The following is a 21,799-nucleotide window of genomic DNA, read 5'->3' as shown; positions in this document are numbered from 1 at the left end:
ATCTTAAAGCTTTGTATATATAATTGGTTTTAAATCCCTAGCTTTCATCCTCTCACACCTTTACCAGTGTTTACAATATCGTCAACGTTTAGTTTACATTGAGATTTTCTACTGCAGAATTTGACCTCCATAGTTAAACAAGAAGTAGTATTTACATTTTATTGGGAGATTTTATATCCCTGAGAGTACTTAAATCTGTGTATATTTATGGTGAATACCTGTATAATGTTTATAGCTTAGAATGTGACCAGTGATCGATACACTGCGTGTGATTAAGAACCAAATCATGGTAAGCTCTCAAATTATTTTTCTCCTATATTTATATATCGTTTTCATTTAAGTTTTTATTCTAATTTCTTAACTAATGCATGCATGTCTTTGTAAAGATTATATTTATACTAATTAGTGCAACGAACTACGTTTTATAGACATCCAATCGTTTATCTAATATCGCATGTATCGATATAAAAATGCTGCAGAAAACATATTAGCCTCGTTCTTTTGTGATAGCGTTTTGTTTTGTATTAATCATGACGGAAACCATTGTTTGTTTGTCTTAATTAAGATTTTTGTTTTGTAATTTTATTAATAGATATACCGTTTCCCTGATCATTAAAGATCGCAATGAAGTTAAATGTATATGACATTGTGCAATAATTATGCAGTATTCATATTATATTTGAGTCGCATACAAAGTGTAACAAGCATTCATATTATAAAAGATTTTTCTAATTTTATTGAACGATATTTCAAAGGTGTTACTTTAAGCAAAGAAAATGTAAACATCAAGCTTTATTGAAGACTTAATTCCATCACTGGGTACATATTAGAATAAATTGAACCCGCATTTAAATGGTTATATATGTCATCAAAGTCATTTAAATTCTTTAAGAAAGTACTCTGTCACTTTTGTCAATCGAGTCACGGATAAGTTGTAAAAATTTGATTAAATTTAAAAATTAAAAGCCTGTGATTTATTTTATTTGGTCAGATTATTGCTATGAGTATGTGTTATAAGGAGAGTTACAACTTTACATTAATATCACAGGATTGTATTAAATCATGTTAGAACTAGAAATCAGATACTTATTTAAATCAAAGATGCAAAGTACAGTTCAATCTAAATTCTAAAGATCTTCAATTTTACTTTATTGAATATTTATAACATTGAAAACTCCCATAACTAAACTGTTTTTACAGAACACATCAGATCTTATACACAAATTACTGTTAGATTTAAAATAGATTTGATTACGACGTAAACCCCCACACCTCGAATAAATCAGTATTATATCTAGATGGCTGCCTAAATGACAATCTAGATAGACAAGTAGAAGACCGTTGAAACTAGCCCAGAAAGATGCATTAATAATATCAGAAGATGCAAACGATAGAAACATGCAAACAAACTATTCTACAAACTAAAGCCTGGAATAGTTCAACTCCACGAGTCGTATCAGCTCCTCTTATTGCGAACGTGTACTTCTTCTATAAGTTTATTTTATTATAAGCATTCATATCAAATAAAAAACTCTGAGTAATGTGAAGCATGTGATATCTAAACTCTGAGTAATGTGAAGCATGTGATATCTAAACTCTGAGTAATGTGAAGCATGTGATATCTAAACTCTGAGTAATGTGAAGCATTTGATATCTAAACTCTGAGTAATGTGAAGCATTTGATATCTAAACTCTGAGTAATGTGAAGCATTTGATATCTACAGCTGTAAGTGTTTCCTTTTCAGTATGGTTTCGTCAATTATGCTTTGGAGTTGTTGGTTCTCCGGAAGTTTGGTGAAGAAGCATGGGAAGCTATCAAGTACGTACATGTACATGCAATCATGGGATAATTGCTAGTCGGGCTTCATTTATTAAACCAGGAAAGAGCGTTTGAACGTTTTCAATCAAAACTATATGTAAATTGTTTTTATTCTATATGTTATGACTTCAAGGGTTAATATTCATGCTTTGCGTGAAAAAGTTTCATTTGCAAATTCGTATTTCCAAAAAAAAAAAAAAAAAAAACAAATACTGCAATACAAACATATTTACCAGCTATGTATATATATATATATATGGCAGTCAGCAGGGTTTAAGAACATTTGTTGTTCGACCTGTTAGTCAAATGCGTTTTGTTAAAATATACTTTTTCACTTTTTGGTCTTTTGGAAAATGTTGTTTGTGCTGTATTTAGACCCCTCTAACAAGAAATTTGTTTTGCATGCACACGTATAAAAATTGCGGTTTTTATCCAACGCAATCATAGGTTTGAACGTTGTTTTCAATTTAGACTTGTATATATATATATATATATAGCACAAGATATGTCTAGTACAAAGTCATGTATAATGTATACGATAAAGGATCTGATCAGTGGATGACGGATATTTGGACATTAACAAATTTGTATCTAATCTCACATTGAGTAATCTGGCTAAAAACTTAATCACATACATTAATCAGTGAAATCAACAGCTGCATCATTCAATTTATAACGGTGTTCAATGTTAGAAAGACAAATTAGTGTAATTTATTACATTTTGTTACATTTTTTTTAATGTTAATATGTGATGCCTTTTGCTTTTAAAATATTTTTTTCCTCTCAAATCTGTTTCTTTTCGCAAATGATCAAATTAGTTCGTTTGCTGATTAATGGGGAAAAAACCAACAGAATAAAATAAATTGATTGAATTGAAAGGGTGTTCATCCCCATTACTTACTTATCTAATGTTATGCAGGAATTCTCTATATTATGTCATTACGTATGCATGTATAGATCATATTAAAAAAAGACTTCAAAATTGTAATATGCTTCTTTAATAATCACGTGGCATTTAGGAGAGTAAGAGCAAGGGCTGGTCGTCTCGGGAGTTCGAATAGGGTGTCTATCATGTACTATTTGTGACCCCGGGAATCATCAATGAAATCAATAAAAACCAAAATGTTGCTTCACAAACCAATTGTTAGTTGAATGTTATTGACATCCTCTAGATCTACCGCTATGCATATACAGAAAATTGTGAAAAAAAGAACATACATTTGTATGTGTTATTAAGAAGAAATCACATTTAAGAATTTTAAAACATTATTGTGTTAGAGTCAATATACATATCAACATAAAGTAAGATGCATTATGATTGCCAATGAGGCAACTACTAGTATACATCAGAGTCCCAAGGACGAGGCGGTACGTAGTCAATAACAGAATGATCCCGTCAAACCATCAATAGGAATGGCCAATAATTCCTGAATTTGTTACATTCACGCGGTCAAAGTTTGAGACTGGATAAAAAATAGTTTATTTGAATAATAAAGAGTATGCAACTTTACTTGTTTTTGTTAAATGTTGTAAACAATAACAAATTAACTGAATTAATTTGTAACTGAAAGACAATACACAGCTTTAACTTCCAACACAATTTTGATTTTGGTTAAAAAGTTTCTATCAACTTTTTTGATAGATGCTCGAAATTTGCCGAAATGTTTCAAGATTTCAATTTTGAGCCATCTGTTATGTATGTCCTGTTTCGACAGCGTTTCCCATATACAATGTACCAATTCGTATAAAATTTCCTTCTTATCAATTTCAAATCATATATTTTCTACCTCACAATCACCTGTCTTTATTCGAAGTGTACATCATGAAGCTGTCTAAATGTTACGATTTGTTTTTATTATCCCAATACAAACGCCAAAATACAAATTATACAAACATGTGCCATACCATTTAATGACATTCAATATTTTAAACGTTTCATTTATTATACGAGCTATACCCATAACCAAAAGCTGTGTTGATATCATGTTTTTTCTCCTTTGTTTTCAGAAAAGAAGCCGAGTTGGAAATGGAGGGACATTTCCTCGTCCGTATGGTATATGAAGATTCTTTGTCCTATGATTTGGTTGGAGCAGCGTCTAAAGTATTAAGTAAGTCATCACTTCTATCAATTTCCAGGGATTTAAGTCGACCATGATCGTACGTATAGTAAAAATGTTACTAATATGTGAAAATAACCATTATTTAAGTTTCCAGAACGAGGACGAAGACATTGATCTCTTAATTTTTCATGTAACAATTGGTGCCTTTCTTCAGACAAATACAAGAACATATTCAAGTTAACCCTTTTATGAGATCTTTATATCATTTGTTAGGCGAAAAACAATAAAATAATTCCTTCATTTGTTTTTATTTGCAAAAATATAGCCTAGCCGAATCCGTTACAGCAACATGACAAGTAAGATTAAGTTTGACATGTTAAGTCTCCTGGGGATTGTCTCAGATATACCCTTTAATCAGAATAGAGATAACCGTTTAACTTTTACTTACAGATAATCATGACTGCTGCACTTTATATTACTTTTCAATGATCGGAAGTATATTTTTCTTAGTGATATGAATATGATAAATTATCTAGTTAAGATTAAAAGGAGAAAAGTAAAGATTTAAGTCAGATTGTGTCTTCCTGACACGGCGAATCTGGGTTTTAACAGCGGGGAAAAAGTGTATGAATGGTACTCAACAAACTATATAGATAGTGACTATCTCTGAAATAAGAGGTTGGATAATTGGCAGGACGACACATACTTTCACAAAAGGTCCCATATAAAAACTTAACATCTATAAATTCATCAGAGATATCAAGCTTATAAGCATCTTAGCTTTAAATAACTGACTGCAATCCAAGACACTGGTGGTAATAATAATTTATCACATAAATTTACCTGCTGATAAAATTCAAAATAGCAACATTTTCATGAAAACTTTTATTTTCAATAGATAATGTATAAAATGTTTGAATTATTGTGAGATACTCAAAGGTTCTTGTGTTTGTTTTGTTATGTAAAAGTTCGCGAAAACAGGCATTTTAGGCAGGAAAAAGATGTTAATCGGTTTCTTCTATAAAATGAATGGGACGAAATTAATGTTTAACTCTAAGAAAAAATGTGACATAAACGTATTAGATTTGTTTTTATCAAAAGTGTATTGTAACCTGATGTTTTCAAATAGATATCTTGGTAAATATAGGGATAACCAGAAAAACACATTAAATGCAATGCCAAGATAAATTGAGTAGGGTAACAAAATGTTTATAAAAATTAAGTTGAAAATATAAGCATCACAATCCCTCATTTATACCGTAACAAAGAGAAACGTTGACATCAAAGTCTGATATTTATTTTTAAAATACATTGACCAACGTATGCACGAATTTGGTCTGTTTGAGTAGCAAAGGACATGTGAGTAAAGTCAAATGACATTGACCATGATCTACTTATTACACTTTAGAAAAACCTCTCAGCTATGCTTTCCTGTGTGTCTAACTTAAACTTAGGATCCAACTGCCATGAGCAAATTTACCACATATAGGTTTGAAATTATTATAGTGGAGGCCCTGGCATTTTGGAATTTATAGCTTCTCCTGAATCTATCTTGTGTAGTAATATTAACGGTAACAATTTTTCTGCACCCAGTGTGCATTTCGACAATAAATGTCTCTTCAGTGATGTTCGAGGATAGAATATTTGAAAATGCAAAACTTATGAAAAATTTAAGAGCTTATTAACCAAAAAGAACAAAAAATAAAGACACAGCCGGGAAAATGATTATGAATTAAGCGGTCTGTTAGGGAGTCTATTTTAGAAGCACATGTATCACACGGAGTTATCTCTTATTTTTATTGCAGATGTACCCGCAGGACAAATCCTGGAATTATTTGGCAAAATGTTTTTCGACTTCTGTCAAGAATCAGGATACGATACAATTTTACAAGTTCTTGGAGGAACCACGAAAGATTTCTTACAAAATCTTGATGCCCTTCATGACCATCTAGCTACGATCTACCCAGGTATGCGAGCTCCGTCATTCCGTTGTACAACTCGGGATTCAGACGGCGCAACTGTCCTCCATTACTATTCAGAACGTGATGGTCTGGAACCAATCGTAATAGGAATTGTCAAAGAAGTAGCGTTAAAGCTACACAACACTGAAGTTAATGTAGATATTATTCAGACAAAAGGCGAAGAGTGCGACCATGTTCAGTTTGCTATAACTGACAAAAGTACAGACGCTAGATCAAGCATTTCCGAAATAGAGGGATTCGAACAAAATCTTTCTATGGACCCCAAAATCAGTCCAGCTACATTCTGTAGAGCCTTTCCATTTCATGTTCTATTCGATGAAAATATGATCATTCAACAAGCTGGTACATCGTTGATGAGAGTCATACCAAAACTTAGAATAGGTCACTCTAAAATTGACATGATTTTTGACATGGTAAGACCACACATGGATTTCTACTTTAATCATTTACTCTCCCATATTAATACTGTTTACGTTTTAAAAACTAAATCTGCTATTGGTGGTGACTCAAGTGGATTGTACATAGACCATGATATTGGAGAACAACACGATCACTCTCACCTTCGACTTAAAGGACAAATGATCCATGTCACTGAATCTAATTGTATGTTATTCTTGTGCTCGCCCAGTGTCGCCAACTTAGATGAATTGTCTCGACGTAACTTATATCTGAGCGACATTCCACTTCATGATGCTACCCGTGAGCTCGTGTTGCTATCTGAGAAATTTGAAGCAGAGTATAAACTGGCCCGTAAACTAGAAATTCTGAACGATCAACTGCAACAAACACACAGGGAACTGGAGGATGAGAAAGCAAAAACAGATAAGTATGTGGAATGTTTACAAATGTTTATTCCTTTGGCAAATGTTTGAATTATTTCGGTTTTTTATGGACTTTCCCTTTTTGAATTTGCATTTGAGTTCGGTACGTGTGTTAATACTATTTAAATTGACAAGAAATGTATCTTATTCTTGAAAAAAGTAAACAAAATTGATAGAAGGAAAATTTAACTACAAGAATGTAAGTAGTAAAGAAGAACATTTTTCAGATAATGTGCATCAAAATTGCAACATGGCAGGAAACGATGCATTTAAAGAGAAAACGCATTGAACATATTTATTATCGTGTTTTTAAAGTTTTCTTTTTACCATGAAAACTTACTCATATTTACAGTAAGCCATTACACTTTGTGTAATCTATTTACAGGTTAATGTATTCCATTCTTCCAGCCTCTGTTGCAAATGAATTACGTCATCAAAGACCAGTTCCTGCAAACAAATTCGATAGTGTCACTATTCTCTTTAGTGGGATCGTTGGATTCAGCGAATTTTGCCAGAATCACTCAGATGCGCATGGAGCTATGAAAATTGTTAAATATCTAAATGACGTTTATACAAAATTTGATGATCTGTTAAAGAATAACCCAAATGTATACAAGGTAATAGATAAAATGGTATTTCTTCTGAAAAATATTCATAAGATTCCAATCTTTCTGTTATTTTTATGCCCCCGTCGTAGCGGAGGGGGCATTAAGTTTTACCCTTGTCCGTCTGTACGTCCATACGTCCGTACGTACGTCCGTACGTCCCAAAGTTGGTTTCCGTTCTCTAACTTTAGCTTGCCTCAACCAAATGTTAAGAAACTTTTACACAATGTTTATTACCACAAAGCACAGATCAAGTTTGAATTTTGGTGGTGTCACATAAACGGTTCTAGAGTTATGCCCCTTTACAAATGGAAAAATTTCTGAATTTTTCTTTTCCGTTCTCTAACTTTAGTTTGCTTCAACCAAATGTTATGAAACTTATACACAATGTTTATTACCACAAAGCACAACCAAGTTTGAATTTTGGTGGCTTCACTTCAACCGTTCTAGAGTTATACCCCTTAACAAATGGAACTATTTCTGAATTTTTCATTTCCGTTCTCTAACTTTAGTTTGCTTCAACCAAATATTATGAAACTTTTACACAATGCTAATTACCACAAACTACAAATCAAGTTTGAATTTTGGTTTTATCACTTAAACGGTTCTAGAGTTATGCCCCTTTTCAAATGAAAAAAATGCTGAATTTTTCGTTTCCGTTCTCTTACTTAAGTTAGCATCAACCAAATGTTTTTGAAACTTATTCACAATGTGTCTTACCACAAAATACAGATCAAGTTTGAATTTTGGTTTTATCACTTTTACTGTTCTAGAATTATGCCCCTTTACAAATGGAAAAAATGCTGAATTTTTCGTTTCAGTTATCTAACTTAAGTTTGCCTCAACCAAATGTTATGAAACTTATAGACAATACTTATTACCACAAAACTCGGATCAAGTACAAATTTGGGTAGTGTCACTTTTTCTGTTCTTCAGTTATGTCCCTTTATAACTTTATATGATATGCAAGCGGGGGCATCATCTGTGTCCCATGGACACATTCCCCATTTATTTTTTTTTCTATTCTTAATTTAAAATTCTTTGCTTTTTAAAACAGTAATCTCTAAATTGCGTTTTAATATATTTTGATTTTAACCATGAACGATAGTTTATATTATAGTCAGATATCGGCAAGAAATACCCATTAGAGGCTTTATATTATTAAACTTTATTTTTGCTAACTTTCAGCAAAATACATATATCATTAATTTCTAATTTAGGTAGAAACAGTAGGTGATAAATATATGGCAGTAAGTGGACTTCCGGAAGCATGTAAAGATCATGCGCGAAGTATAGGGAGACTTGCGTTGGATATGATGGCGATATCTAAACACATTATAGATCCAACGGGTGAAAGGGTGATGGTAGGTTCATATCTAAAACTAAGCAAGTAAAGCTTATAATTTTTTTTTCTTTTTTGAAAACATTATAAAAAAATCTGAAGAATCTGCAGGGGTTAATTTGCCGATCAGGGCTAACAATTTACTTGCTTTTATTTCTTCTAAGTTATCCGATGTTCTTTGTCTCCTTTGTGTCTTAATGTGCGAGTCTTTTCGTTTAAGTAAAACAACTCAAAGTTTCGCGTTTCTTCTATTTGCACATTTCGGGGAGGCGAGGGGACATCTTTCTAATTGTGTCTGAAAACTTTCGATGTGATCATTGTTTACAATTTTGAACAGATAACCATTGGTATTCATTCTGGGGAGGTTATGACTGGAGTTATTGGAAAGCGCATGCCCAGATATTGCTTGTTTGGAAACACTGTAAATATCACCAGCAGGACTGAAACAACGGGAGTCAAGGGCCGGATTAACGTTTCAGAGTCAGCTTACAAGTGAGTATAATATTTTCTTGTGAAAGAGAGGCGAAAGATACCAAAGGGATATTCAATCTCATAAGTCAAAAATAAAATGACATGGCAAAAAACTAAAAAGGCCAAAAGAAATATAACAGTATACAAAACACAACATAAAAAACTAGATTAAGCAACACGAACCCCACCGAAAAACCGGGGGGATTTCAGGCGCTCCAGAAGGGTAAGTAGATCCTTCTCCACCTGTGGCACCCGTCGTTTTGCCCGTGAAAGTACAAACCTGGTGATAACTCTAATTCAGTAGATCACATTCAGAGAAAATAGGACGGTACCTTTTGTTAAGACAGTTGGAACATATCCGTCGTCATTTGTGAACAGATGTCCCATAACAGTCAACCCTGATGGTGTCCGTAAAATTTTCGAAGTGATGATTTCAACTTTGTAAATTCATATTACTGAAATTCTAAACAGAAGAATGATGGTTGTCTTTTACACGTACGAATAAAGGGTCTTCTTCAGTGAGACATCAACCATACACCTCAAAACAAAACGTTATTTACATCTCAATAGACAGGTTTCTATGCAATATGTCAAACTCTGTATTGCCAGTTCAAAGTTGTAATGTAGTGATTAAAGTACACAAAGACTATCAAGATCTGCTATTACAGACAAATTCTCCAAAAATACAAAAAGAACACAATGATACATATGACAAACACAAAAAAAACTCTAACGAAATTCCGGATTTTGGACCTGTTAAAATAAAAACAACCTTTTATAAATGCCATGCGTACGAAGCACTTTTTCTGGATTAAATGTACTTTCCGCAGGATAAGACTAATTTCTTTGAGGTCTCAACCATCCACTTTTAATCTCGATCTGTGGACAAACAAAATGTACATAAAAATTCATATCATAAAAATAAGTGCAGTCAAAGCATTTATATTCGTAACTCTAAATAACAATATACTACATAGAAAAAACACAAGAACACAAATTTATAATAATTGTAATTGTTATGATATCATATCAAAGAATGCTCTCGGTTGCTGGAAACAACCTCAAAGACTTAACCTTTTAATATGAAATCATTCCATTGTATACCTTAAATCCAATTTCTGTACTTTAAAGAAAATTTCTTATTATAGAAGATTGCTTACAGCAACGTCATTATCACAAACAAATGTATAGATCCAGAACTTTTGTAGAAAAACAGAAGCATTTTAATCTTGCTTCAAACTACAAATTAGTTATTTTATTTTTATTCCAAAAATATGTTTTTCATCAGGTAGGCTCGGATCAAACGTTTCATAAAACAATATCATGTGAGGCCATAAAAGCTCAATGGGTCTTATTAGAACAGTAGAAAACAGTCTAAAGACATCGTTACCAGATGGAGTTGTAATCTAAGTTCGATGACTATTTCATAATTTTTTATTTGACACTGTTGTCTCATTAAACGACGAGGTCGCTTTATAACAAATTAAGAATACAAATAAGGAGATGCGGTATGATTGCTAATGAGACAACTTGTCACAAGAGACGAAATGACGAAGTTTATTTATAAGTTTTAATAGGCTTTGAACTAACTGTCAGTAGCTGCCAGGTCGTGTCTTTGTGTATTTTGTCATTTTGTTGGCTTTTATTGAGCTAAGTACCAATCAGATTTTTACAGTTGTTTGATTTTTGATTTGTGACATCACTATCCGAGGTTAAGGATGTTCGCTACTCTTGTTTTTGACTTTTTGTCAGATATTCGGAATCCTCTAGTTTTATCCATGTAGTGCCAAATAAAATGTTTTGCCCACTAACCCCTTCTTTTCTCTTTATAATTTTATAACATATAGTTTAAAAAGGTCATTTTGATAATAATATAAATCTTATAAAATCCTTGTTATTTTTTCATAGTTATTTAGAGAAAAAAGGAGCCAATTTTAAATGTATGAAAAGTCTAGAGAGAAACATTTCCCGCCAAATTTTCAAATGATTATATCTCAAAAACAAGGACACGGAACTTATCATTTTTTTTTTCTGCATTTTAAGTACAGTTATTTATAAACTATCAATTTATAATGGTCTTCTAAAAAGCTAACTATTTTGAAACGGAGGAGCAAACATCCTTAAGGAAGGTTCTGTATGTGCTCGCTTACATTAAACCCAGACATATTCTTTATGTTCCTTTACCAAGCAACTGTAATGCAGTTGTTGTCTTCCACACATGTGGTTCGTTAATTGCTTTAGCATAGATCAAGCTGTTGGGTTTTGATCGTTAATTGCTTTAGCATTGATCAAGCTGTTGGGTTTTGATCGTTAATTGCTTTAGCATTGATCAAGCTGTTGGGTTTTGATCTTTAATTGCTTTAGCATTGATCAAGCTGTTGGGTTTTGATCGTTAATTGATTTAGCATAGATCACGCTGTTGGGTTTTGATCGTTCATTGCTTTAGCATAGATCAAGCTGTTGGGTTTTGATCGTTAATTGCTTTAGCATTGATCAAGCTGTTGAGTTTTGATCGTTAATTGATTTAGCATAGATCAAGCTGTTGGGTTTTGATCGTTAATTGCTTTAGCATAGATCAAGCTGTTGGGTTTTGATCGTTAATTGCTTTAGCATTGATCAAGCTGTTGGGTTTTGATCGTTAATTGATTTAGCATAGATCAAGCTGTTGGGTTTTGATATTGTATTGTTTCACATTTCATTATTTCGGTCCTTTTGTAGCTTACTATAGAGAATGGCATTTGCTTATTGTTGAAACATCCTTGTTGTTTTGTCTTTGGTAGATATTTGTGTCATTGGCTATCAATCCCAGATCGTTTTGTCTTTGGTAGATATCTGTTTCATTAGCTATCATCCCACATCGTTTTGTCTTTGGTAGATATTTGTGTCATTGGCTGTCATCCCACATCATTTTGTCAAGTAGATATTTGTGTCATTTGCTATCATCCCACATCTTTTAGTCTTTGGTAGATACCTGTGTCATTGGCTATCAATCCCAGATCGTTTTGTCTTCGTTAGATATTTCTGTCATTGGCTATCATCCCACATCTTTTTGTCTTCGGTAGATATTTGTGCCATTGGCTATCATCCCACATCGTTTTGTCTTCGTTAGATATTTCTGTCATTGGCTATCATCCCACATCGTTTTGTCTTCGCTAGATATTTCTGTCATTGGCTATCATCCCACATCGTTTTGTCTTCGGTAGATATTTTTGTCATTGGCTATCATCCCACATCGTTTTGTCTTTGGTAGATATCTGTGTCATTGTCTATCATCCCACATCGTTTTGTCTTTGGTAAATATTTGTGTCATTGGCTATCACCCCACATCTTCTTCTTTCAACATTGTGGTCTTTAAACTCATTAATACAACACAGAGGGTTAACTAAGAAACAATTGCATTCAAGCATTTTATTTCAATAAGTTAATTCGTTTGTCAAATGTATTATTTAGTTGCAAATGAAACAATCCATTCACATAGGAGACCAGATAAAAGGGTTAATCAGAAGTAAATAAAATTCCTATGGACTAGATGACCTTTACCATTGCATGTTGTGTGGGATGAATGATCAGAGTTTTAATATCAGTTAGATATCAAAGAAATGCAATAACACGGTACAGTTAGCAATTTGTTATAACATGCTTTATAACTGTTTCCATGTCGCTCTAGTAATTTCTCACATCAGGGAACAGGCGATGAAAGTTCCAATATTTTTTGCTATTTAAGCTTATTTCTATCGATTGCATGCTGTAATGAAAAGGAATATTATACCTGATTTACTGCTACATTCAGTAGTATACAATTATATAGTGGGTAATCGACGATTTCATAGTAATAAAATTGTATTCAACTATTATGCTGTAATTGTGTGAAACCTTCCATAATAGAAGAGTTTATATTTATAAGAAACTATGTTGAATTTATATGATGATATAACGCGCTCTGGATGGAGATCGCCTTGTTTACTGTTCAAAACTTTAGCATTAATGACTATACGCGTCTTAGAGCATGCAATGCTCGTCGACTTTTCTGAAAATCATTTACCAGTAGTCTTCTGACAAATTCAGGAACGGACACCTATACCAAATTTTATGATTAACACCTTTCCCTTTCCTATTTTGAATTTTCTTTTTCAAGATTATGATGAACAGTTGGATTCTTTAATGGAGTTAATATTTTTCAGGTGGTTCAATATGCGTGTGTTTGCAGTGAAGTCTCGGATTTTTAATGAACATAAAATTTTCTTTACCAACAAGCGTTTATAGCAGGGATATGGATATCATTATAAGAGAGGCGAAATATACCAAAGGGACATTCAAACTCATAAATCGAAAATAAACTGACAACGCCATGGCTAAAAAAGAAACAGACAAACAATAGTACACAAAACACAACATAGAAAACTAAATACTGAGTTACACGAACCCCGCCAAAACGTGAGAGTGATCTCAGGTACCCCGGAAGCGTAATCAGATCCTGTTCCACAAGTGGCACCCGTCGTGTTGCTCATGTTAGTACAAACCCGGTGATAAGTCTAATTCGGTAGATCATATTCTGGGAAAAGGGGACGGGATTGTAGTTACGATAATTGGAACATATTAATTGGTCAAAACTTGATTCCACGTGCAGGACTTTTAATTAAAAGTTTTATTTCTCATCGAGATATTTACCATGTTTATAGTATATTGTTTATAAAGTTAACAAATATAACAATTGGCCTTAACACCTGTCTATTCGGCTAAATAGACTTATTCAATATGGTTAAAGTTTCACGGTTTTCTGTTCAATCACTGCGTTCTGTACTTTTTTACTGCTTAACCTTTTACCTCATTTGGTATATTAACAATAAGGGTAGTCATAGTGGTTGGTCAGCAAAAATCGTTGGAAACGGTATTTAAATTTCCAAAAAATGATTATGGCCTTGTTTGATATCTGATTACCAAATGGTTTCAGAGAAGATATTTGGAACATAACGGTAGGCTGACGGACGACGGACAATATGAAAGTTCTCTCCTTCGTTCCCGATAAGCTAAAACGATGACCAATAGCAATAGAAGGTAATGATTGGAATAAAAAGTGTGGGTTGACGTCTAGTGACATGCAAGTTTATCAAGAAACAAAATATAATGTCTCATTTATGAAAGGATACATGCAATGGCATTTAATGGAAACAAAATTGAATCTCTCGAATATTAACTATGATACATGATTCTTTTGTCTTCTGTATAGGTTTCTGCAGACAGAAGAATGTTTTGATCCTGAGTTTGACTTGCAGTATAGAGGATCAATTCAAATGAAAGGAAAACCAGAACCTATGAGATGCTACTTCCTGTCACGGAAACCTATTTTTAGACCAGGAAATCTTGTAAAGAGGGCTACCATTAAGTAACCGTCGGCTTTTTAGATATTTATTTAATACATTTATCGTTTAATTTATTTAGAGATATATTGTTTATTGTTGATGTCAATGAGATAATAAAGTTAGAAACATTTTGTTCCTTCTCAATTATATATAAAGTGGATAATACATACGATACAAGTAAAGATGTAAAACGTATGTACGGCAAATTGATTGGAATATTTTTAAAAACAATAAATTTGGACGACTCGTTCTTGAAAAAAAATACAGCGAAAGCATTACTAAAAACAACTATAGAAATGTGAATCAAATAGATCTATCTTTGAATGAAGAATGTCGCTCATATGTAATGTATTTGACCGATGAATTTGCAAACATTGAGGAAAATAAATTATCAACATTATGATTCTCAAAATTATGTTTTTTCATAGAAAAAAAAACCATGATACAATCTAGTCAATTTAGTACGTCTGTTACACCATAAAACTTTAAAAATATCTTTGACAATAATAACCTTTCTTGTAATATTAGATAAAAGCTACTGTTTTACCAAAAAAGATATTTTTCTCTCATGATAAGTCGTCGTGCAACAAAATATCTTTCATAGTAAGGCGGTTGCTCTTCGGGGGAAATAACTGATCAACCCACAGCGATATCGACCCAGTAGTAAGCTTTAAGTCTCTTATCAAATTATCAAGTAGCATTTAATTTGTCATACACAGGGAAATTTCACTCACATCAATTTCACATGAATTTCAATTCATGTGAATTCCACCTCATACGAGCTTATACGTGAAACTCACGTGAAGTCAGTTCATGTAAGTTTCACGTGAATCTCATGTGAAACTCGTGTGAATTTCACGTGAAAATCACATGAACGTTTTTGACGTGAAATTCACGTGAATTTTTAAAATAAAGTGATTCAAATAACATCTAAATTCACGTAAAATTCTCTCAGCTTTCTTCGAGTTATGGTTTTGATGTCCATGTCTTCATATCCCTTTTTTAAATCACTTTACCCTATTCTTTGAGTACCTTTCAGAACTATACTGACATGATTGATTTATATATGGACCATAGAACACTTGATTTTATCTAGGGAAATTATAACTCTTGCAAAAACGTGTTCAATTCAAGAATATAATAATTAAACTTTGTGTTACTGTAAATCATCCTACATTAGCAACAAAACAAGAAGGGAAAGTCCAACATCTTTTTTATTTATTTATTTAAAGCGGTAAATCTAAATAAAGTCATAACAAAATAGTATTTTATAGATAACCAAGTCATTAAGAATAATTTGCTTGTTTAGTATATAGAACTGGTATATTAAGAAACTCATTATCAATAGTACATGTATCAATTTAACTCTCTTTTAGGTGAATTTTAGGATAAAGTTTATTGCATAGAAATTCTAGTGTCTATCGACGGTAAACTTTAATTAAGTTAGTTGACTTCTATGTTTTTAAATCTAATCATTATAACTTTGAATAGAACTATTCCATTCAAACATTACAAGAGATGTTTTTAATTAAATAAACTGCGGAAATACTCAAATTAGTAGTTATGTGTTCTGAGTTGACTTTCTTTTTTTAATTAGTTTCATTGGTTATGTGACAATATTTATGCCGTTAAAAGGACTTGTGAAGTACATGCAATAGGTGACGATAGCAAGATCGAGACAGCACCTTAGCAATACAAGTAAAACAAAATATACATCTAGAGGTCACCACACGACCGTTGGTGTACAATTTACTATATATAGCCTCTTGAATGTGATAATTTCAGTCTTGTTAACCAAAAAAATATTCATTTAAATTTGACGATTTTATAAACGTACACGTAATGGGTAGTTACTATTTGATTGGAGGTGCCTGTTTTCGTTATACCCTTTTATAATAACCAAAATTTTACCAACCTATTTATACTATCCCTTTTTAAACTACCCACAAGAAACTAGACCAACCACGAGGCAAAAACAAACAACAATACCTTGTTCTGACAATATCAATTCGTTTAACATCATTATTGATTGTCTTTATCGCAGTAGCCATATGTCAGTTTTACGACATTTTAAATAAATTTTATTCAATTTATGTCTTTTTACCCTGTGTCATCTGGTGTAAAAATTGGATTACAGCGGTGGTAACATTCATCGCCAATTTCAAACTATTAGGCTTTAGTGCTTAAACAAGAAGATTTAATCATGCAGTAAACAAGCTAATAGCATTTTGTTGTCACAAAGTAAATTCCTTTACAGTCCGAATTATTCCGTAGAAGAGATGTTTTTATACTTAAAAAATATCGTTGTCAACTAGAATTGCACTAATTTTACTGTTTTAATTAACAAACATTGAATTTAATTATAAAAGATTATATAATTCCATATATTGGTAACAAATTTGATTGCCTTTAAATCTGCAACTGACCAAAACATTAAATTTATCATCAAGACGATAACCTTTTATCAATCAGTCGTCGCTCATTACTCATTTGATCTTGTCGATTGTATTCCCTATTCGATATCTCTTGACGAATTTCCTAAGGTCGAAATATTGTGTCATCATATTAATATGTCTTTGTTTTTGTTGTTGTTTTTTTTGTTTTTTTTTTTGCTTGTTCAGAGTTTTGGTGTTTTAAAGATTTTGCATAATTGTAGAATAATGGACCATAATAACAACAACAACGTCGGTTACAATTAGACATTTGCTCCATATAATATACTAATGTAGTTCGAACTAAGGTATATATATATATTTTATTCTGAAAAACCTTTGTTGATACAATGGTATACAGAAACACCGAGACATACATAATAATATTATAAGACATATGATAAATGTGATGAGGTAGCAACAGAAGGCAGAAGTACATTGCATATTGACTTATTTAGAAAACCCCTGTTTTCGTCTGTAACTCATTATTTAACTAACATCAAATATAAAAGAAAACTCAAAATAATTCACCTTTGAACTGAGGAGGAGTTACAATACTCATGTTTTTACAATGCATGTAAGGGTTAAGAAAAACAGAAAAAAAAAAGATTTTACAGTCTGTGCTGTACTGAATCGTAAGAGGAAATAATTGTGGTCTGAAATCCTGCTGTGCAATATCATTTTACACGTTTTCAAAATCTTTAGATTATACACATGTATCTGATTTAAATGGTCAAAGTTGCATGGAGCCGTTGTGTGTGTAGTTTCTATATCGATTCAGTATGCTCTAGCTATTGAGTAATGTTTCAAAGTCGGACAAGTCAAAATATTGTCGGACAATACATTTATATCTTACAAAGAAATCTATTTGGAATATCAGCACTATCGACTATAAATTGTGATATTATACAAACAATATGTGTTTGGTATAGGTATTGTCTACACTGACTTAGATATTTTTTAAACTACACTAACACGGATTTATACAAAGACACAATAATATCGAACGTTGTAGTCAAAATAATGAAATGTAAATAAATGTAACCGAATCAACATATAACTCTTCTCGTTCTTAAATTGGCAAAAAGATGATACTAGTTCAAAATCCATTTATATGACAGGATGTAAGTATAATGGGTATTCTGCATTGACCATGTTGACATTTCTTTGTTATCTTAGGACATTTCAATTCTTTTTACAAATGCAATTACCATCAACTTTTGTAAATATACCGCTCTATAAAGCTTAAATTTCTATATTATATCATTTGATATTGGATATTATGTGTACAAACATCCTACCGTTTATTCCACATAAATACAATATTAAGAGCCAATCTGCCTAAGGATCAGGCAGTGGTGAAAACATAACAAACAAAAACCCACTCAAGTTGACATTAATTTATGTTTAAATTGTATAATGATGCACGAATATAACATTCGTTTCCTTTTCCTGTTCTGGTAATTCAAGATATAATTGGTTGAAATCCACTAGAAATTTACAATTAAAGGGAGCTAACTCCGTAATTTGCTATCATTCTAATTAAAAGTTATCAAGAGATTTCTTGAATTACCAGACTCGCAGAAACCGAAAGACCTACCATTTCTAACTCAGGATGAGGGTAACTTCAAAATATAATGGTTAGGTCGGTTGGTATTTTTTCGGCCATGTTTTGAAATTTTTCTCATTTACCCGATTCTTAAAAAAGACTGGGCACAAAAAATATGATTAGATATTTTACTGTTGAAAATGAAAGGGATATTACAAAAATGATAATTTAGTTTCAATCTTTATTTAAGATTTCACAGCATCCTTCAGATTATAGGAAAAGGTTTTATTCAAAGAAAACTGTTCAACTCTTGCAGTGCGCAAACAACAATCAATCAAAACAAAATATAAGGTCTCGTCTTAAAATTGTTTTTCTCATCGATGAATGTTCTTATCATTTGCTTATACCAATTCATTTCAAACCATTAAAGCTGAAAATGACTTATTTTGCCAACCAAGAAGCAGCGATTTATCATGACCGTTTTGCACGCCATGATGTTTGCTTTAATGAGGCAAGAAATGGTATAAAGGCAATGGCAGTCAGTTAGGGTTATCGCACCATGAACAGTTTTATCCAAATTGAAATTAAGTGTTCACTTTTAGCTGTCAGTTTGTAAGATTATATAATATGGAGAGCTTCCATCGATCTTAACACTGTAGACATACGCTACATCTGGATCAACAACGAAAGCGAAAAAATGATTAATTTGATTCCTATAAAACCCAGTCATTAATTTAGAATTTAGCATTTGAGTTTTTAAACTAATTACTATGTTCTGATAATGAGGAGTATAGATTTAGTATCTTCTGTTTCATAGTTTTATATTTTACCATCGTCAGTCCTTTGTTGTGCATGTACTTTGTTTTCGTTAATGGTCCATTTTGCTCAGAATATTTTTCCTTCTCGCTGCTCTTTGAAACATTAACACTTCTTGCGTCAAAACAGGAACAGGTATATTACCTATTTAATCTACCTTATTTAATATCAAGTGTATCACAAATTGACCACTGTTTCCAGAACAATGTCCTATATGTTGCAGTACGTTTGAACCAATATTTTCATGAAAACAGATTGTTTTAATCTTCGTAATGAGTCGATCCCAGGAAGATGTTGAAATATATCGTATGCTTTTTAAAGTCGTTCCGTTTGTATTATAGCTAATTATCAGTCAAATTGTAGAAGATTTAATACGAATGACTAGTCGTAACTTTGATATAAAATTTTGTCGATATTTCCTGTAACAAACAAAAAACGTTCCATTCTTGTCTGTAATCACGACAAAAACTTAACAAACGAACGGAAGTCTAAGAATTTTACAATTTCATAATAGTCGGTGAAATTGCCTATAATTTTTCATGACTGTTAATAGTTATATTCAATGTATAATAACCGAATTAGTGTCTCCTATTCCTTTCGGTATATTTTCAACCTAAAGGGATCAATATTATCAATTGAAAAAAGTAGGCAGATTGTTTTGAACTCCGAAATACACGAGGAATGAAAGAATATATATAAGATATTCGCCAATGAGTCAGCAACCCAACGACACAAAAGTTCTAGAGGTCAACATACGGTCTTCAACCATAGACAAGTGGCTATACAAAATGTCAAAGACTGAATAGCCTGAGTCTAGAAAACTGGCATATGGTTAATCATATAATTCATAACACGTATGTATCATTATTATGTACTTGAATACTAAGTGTCCGTCGCCCATCTTAACACAAATAAAAGTATATTAAACCATATATCAATGAAAAATTACTACAAAAACTTCACTATGAAAACCAAAGAATGTACAAGAACTTAAACAGTTGAAGAGCTACATGTATATATCCAAAAAGGACCTAAAATAATAGACAAATCCATCTAAGGTCAACTTTGACTAAGTTTTGTCATAATTCCGAAATTTCAAACCGGACAATTTAAGAGAGGTTTAAAATTGTCATATTTTTTTAAATCATTTCAGTACCGAAGTACTGACTACTGAGCTGATTATACCCCAGGGACCGATAGTCCACCAGCAGCGGTGTCAACCCAGTGCTGTAAAAAGGAATACAACTCTAAGACTTATAAATTGCATGTGTCCGAAGCGTTTTTCTGGATCTACCTTCACCAGGAACGCTCAAAGCCGAATATGTGAAAGCCAAGAATGTATAAAAAGCGAAACAGATAAAAAGCTATATTACTTAAAAACACCAAAAAAAATAAAAGCGAAATTTATCTAAGGTCAACTTTGAGCGAGTTGAAACCTTAATATTTTAAAATTTTCTAGATTTAAAAACAGACAATTTAAGAAATGTTCGTTATATATTGAAATTTTGTAACAGCTTTAATTAAACTTTACTGAATTATACCTAGCTCCTTGTTGGTTAACTACCGACAAACGGATGAACGAACCATGATCATTGATTGGTTGATTGTTGTAGGCTAAACGTCAAGTGGCAAATTGTTCTTTCATATTCATGGACCAGGACAAATCAACATAAAATGCACCAGGAAGGTTCTGCTAAGTATGACGACCAAAATTAAAATGTTAATTACAAAAAGAATATGTTTGATAGAGGCAAACATTGTCCTGTGCAACAGGCCCATTTGTTGAAAGGATTCTTTTAAGTGCAGATAGCATGACATTCTCCCTGCACTAGTCATCAGATTCAATGTCTCTCTTTAGAGCAAAAGTTGCTTCGTATTTATTCTTTCGCACAGTCAAACAGAATCTCTTTAGCATGGGTTTTACAGCCGGACGACAAGAGTCCTATTTACCTTATTTCTTCACCCCCAGTCAACCCTAGACCTGGGTTCACGATCATTGACGACTGTAGTATAACTATCAATGAGTAACTTTAGTAAGTACATTTATGATAGTTTTGAAATATGTTTTATGTCCGACTAGATTATTGCAAATTTTGTCTCGTGCACCCATTAATCAATGCCGATGACCGATTTTACAATGTAAGTGGTAAAATAAGAAAATTGATACGTACTGGCACAAAAAGTTACTAAGGCCTTAAAGCTATTTAAGAGGTTTAAGATATTTCACGTTATCAATGTCATTTTTATACGACGAATGATTGATGCGTATATTTATGATTGTGTATATTTAACTTCATTTTTCATCAAGCTTTTTATAAGAACGTAAATGATGTCGTTTCCGATGATTCATTTATCCAAATCCTAGTTTGTGTCCGACATTTGTTCAGATATTAGCTTTATTAATGTCTTCTTTTGGTCAAAGTAATGGATTCCTGTGTCTCCTACTTGTTTGACAAATGTTTATTGTTAAATTTCCCACGCATGTTGACATGTAAATTGTGTTACAGTATTGACTAATGTATATTTTATAAGTCACACAACA

At 32.2% G+C, this 21,799-nt stretch overlaps 1 protein-coding gene across 1 annotated transcript; it reads left to right on the top strand.

Moving 5' to 3' along the window:
* Positions 1–208: 208 nt before the first annotated feature.
* LOC127715356 (guanylate cyclase soluble subunit beta-1-like) lies at positions 209–14,589 on the top strand. The gene is made up of 8 exons (XM_052221387.1): positions 209–289; positions 1,746–1,819; positions 3,827–3,927; positions 5,685–6,687; positions 7,068–7,299; positions 8,508–8,651; positions 8,967–9,121; positions 14,328–14,589. The coding sequence occupies exons 1-8, from the start codon at positions 287–289 to the stop codon at positions 14,485–14,487; spliced, it is 1,872 nt and encodes a 623-aa protein (XP_052077347.1). The 5' UTR covers positions 209–286; the 3' UTR covers positions 14,488–14,589.
* The last annotated feature ends 7,210 nt before the right edge of the window (positions 14,590–21,799 follow it).

This window comes from Mytilus californianus, unplaced genomic scaffold (assembly GCF_021869535.1).
Source record: "Mytilus californianus isolate M0D057914Y unplaced genomic scaffold, xbMytCali1.0.p SCAF_9, whole genome shotgun sequence".
NCBI classification, from domain to species: domain Eukaryota; kingdom Metazoa; phylum Mollusca; class Bivalvia; order Mytilida; family Mytilidae; genus Mytilus; species Mytilus californianus.
The sequence above is the reverse complement of the archived record's forward strand: the minus strand, read 5'-3'. Positions and strand labels throughout refer to the sequence as shown.

Excerpts from the sequence above, each read along its gene's own strand:
- LOC127715356 (XM_052221387.1), top strand. Across the intron at positions 6,688-7,067 it reads GAGAAAGCAAAAACAGATAA|GTTAATGTATTCCATTCTTC; the intron begins GTATGTGGAATG and ends ATCTATTTACAG. Across the intron at positions 7,300-8,507 it reads ATAACCCAAATGTATACAAG|GTAGAAACAGTAGGTGATAA; the intron begins GTAATAGATAAA and ends TTTCTAATTTAG.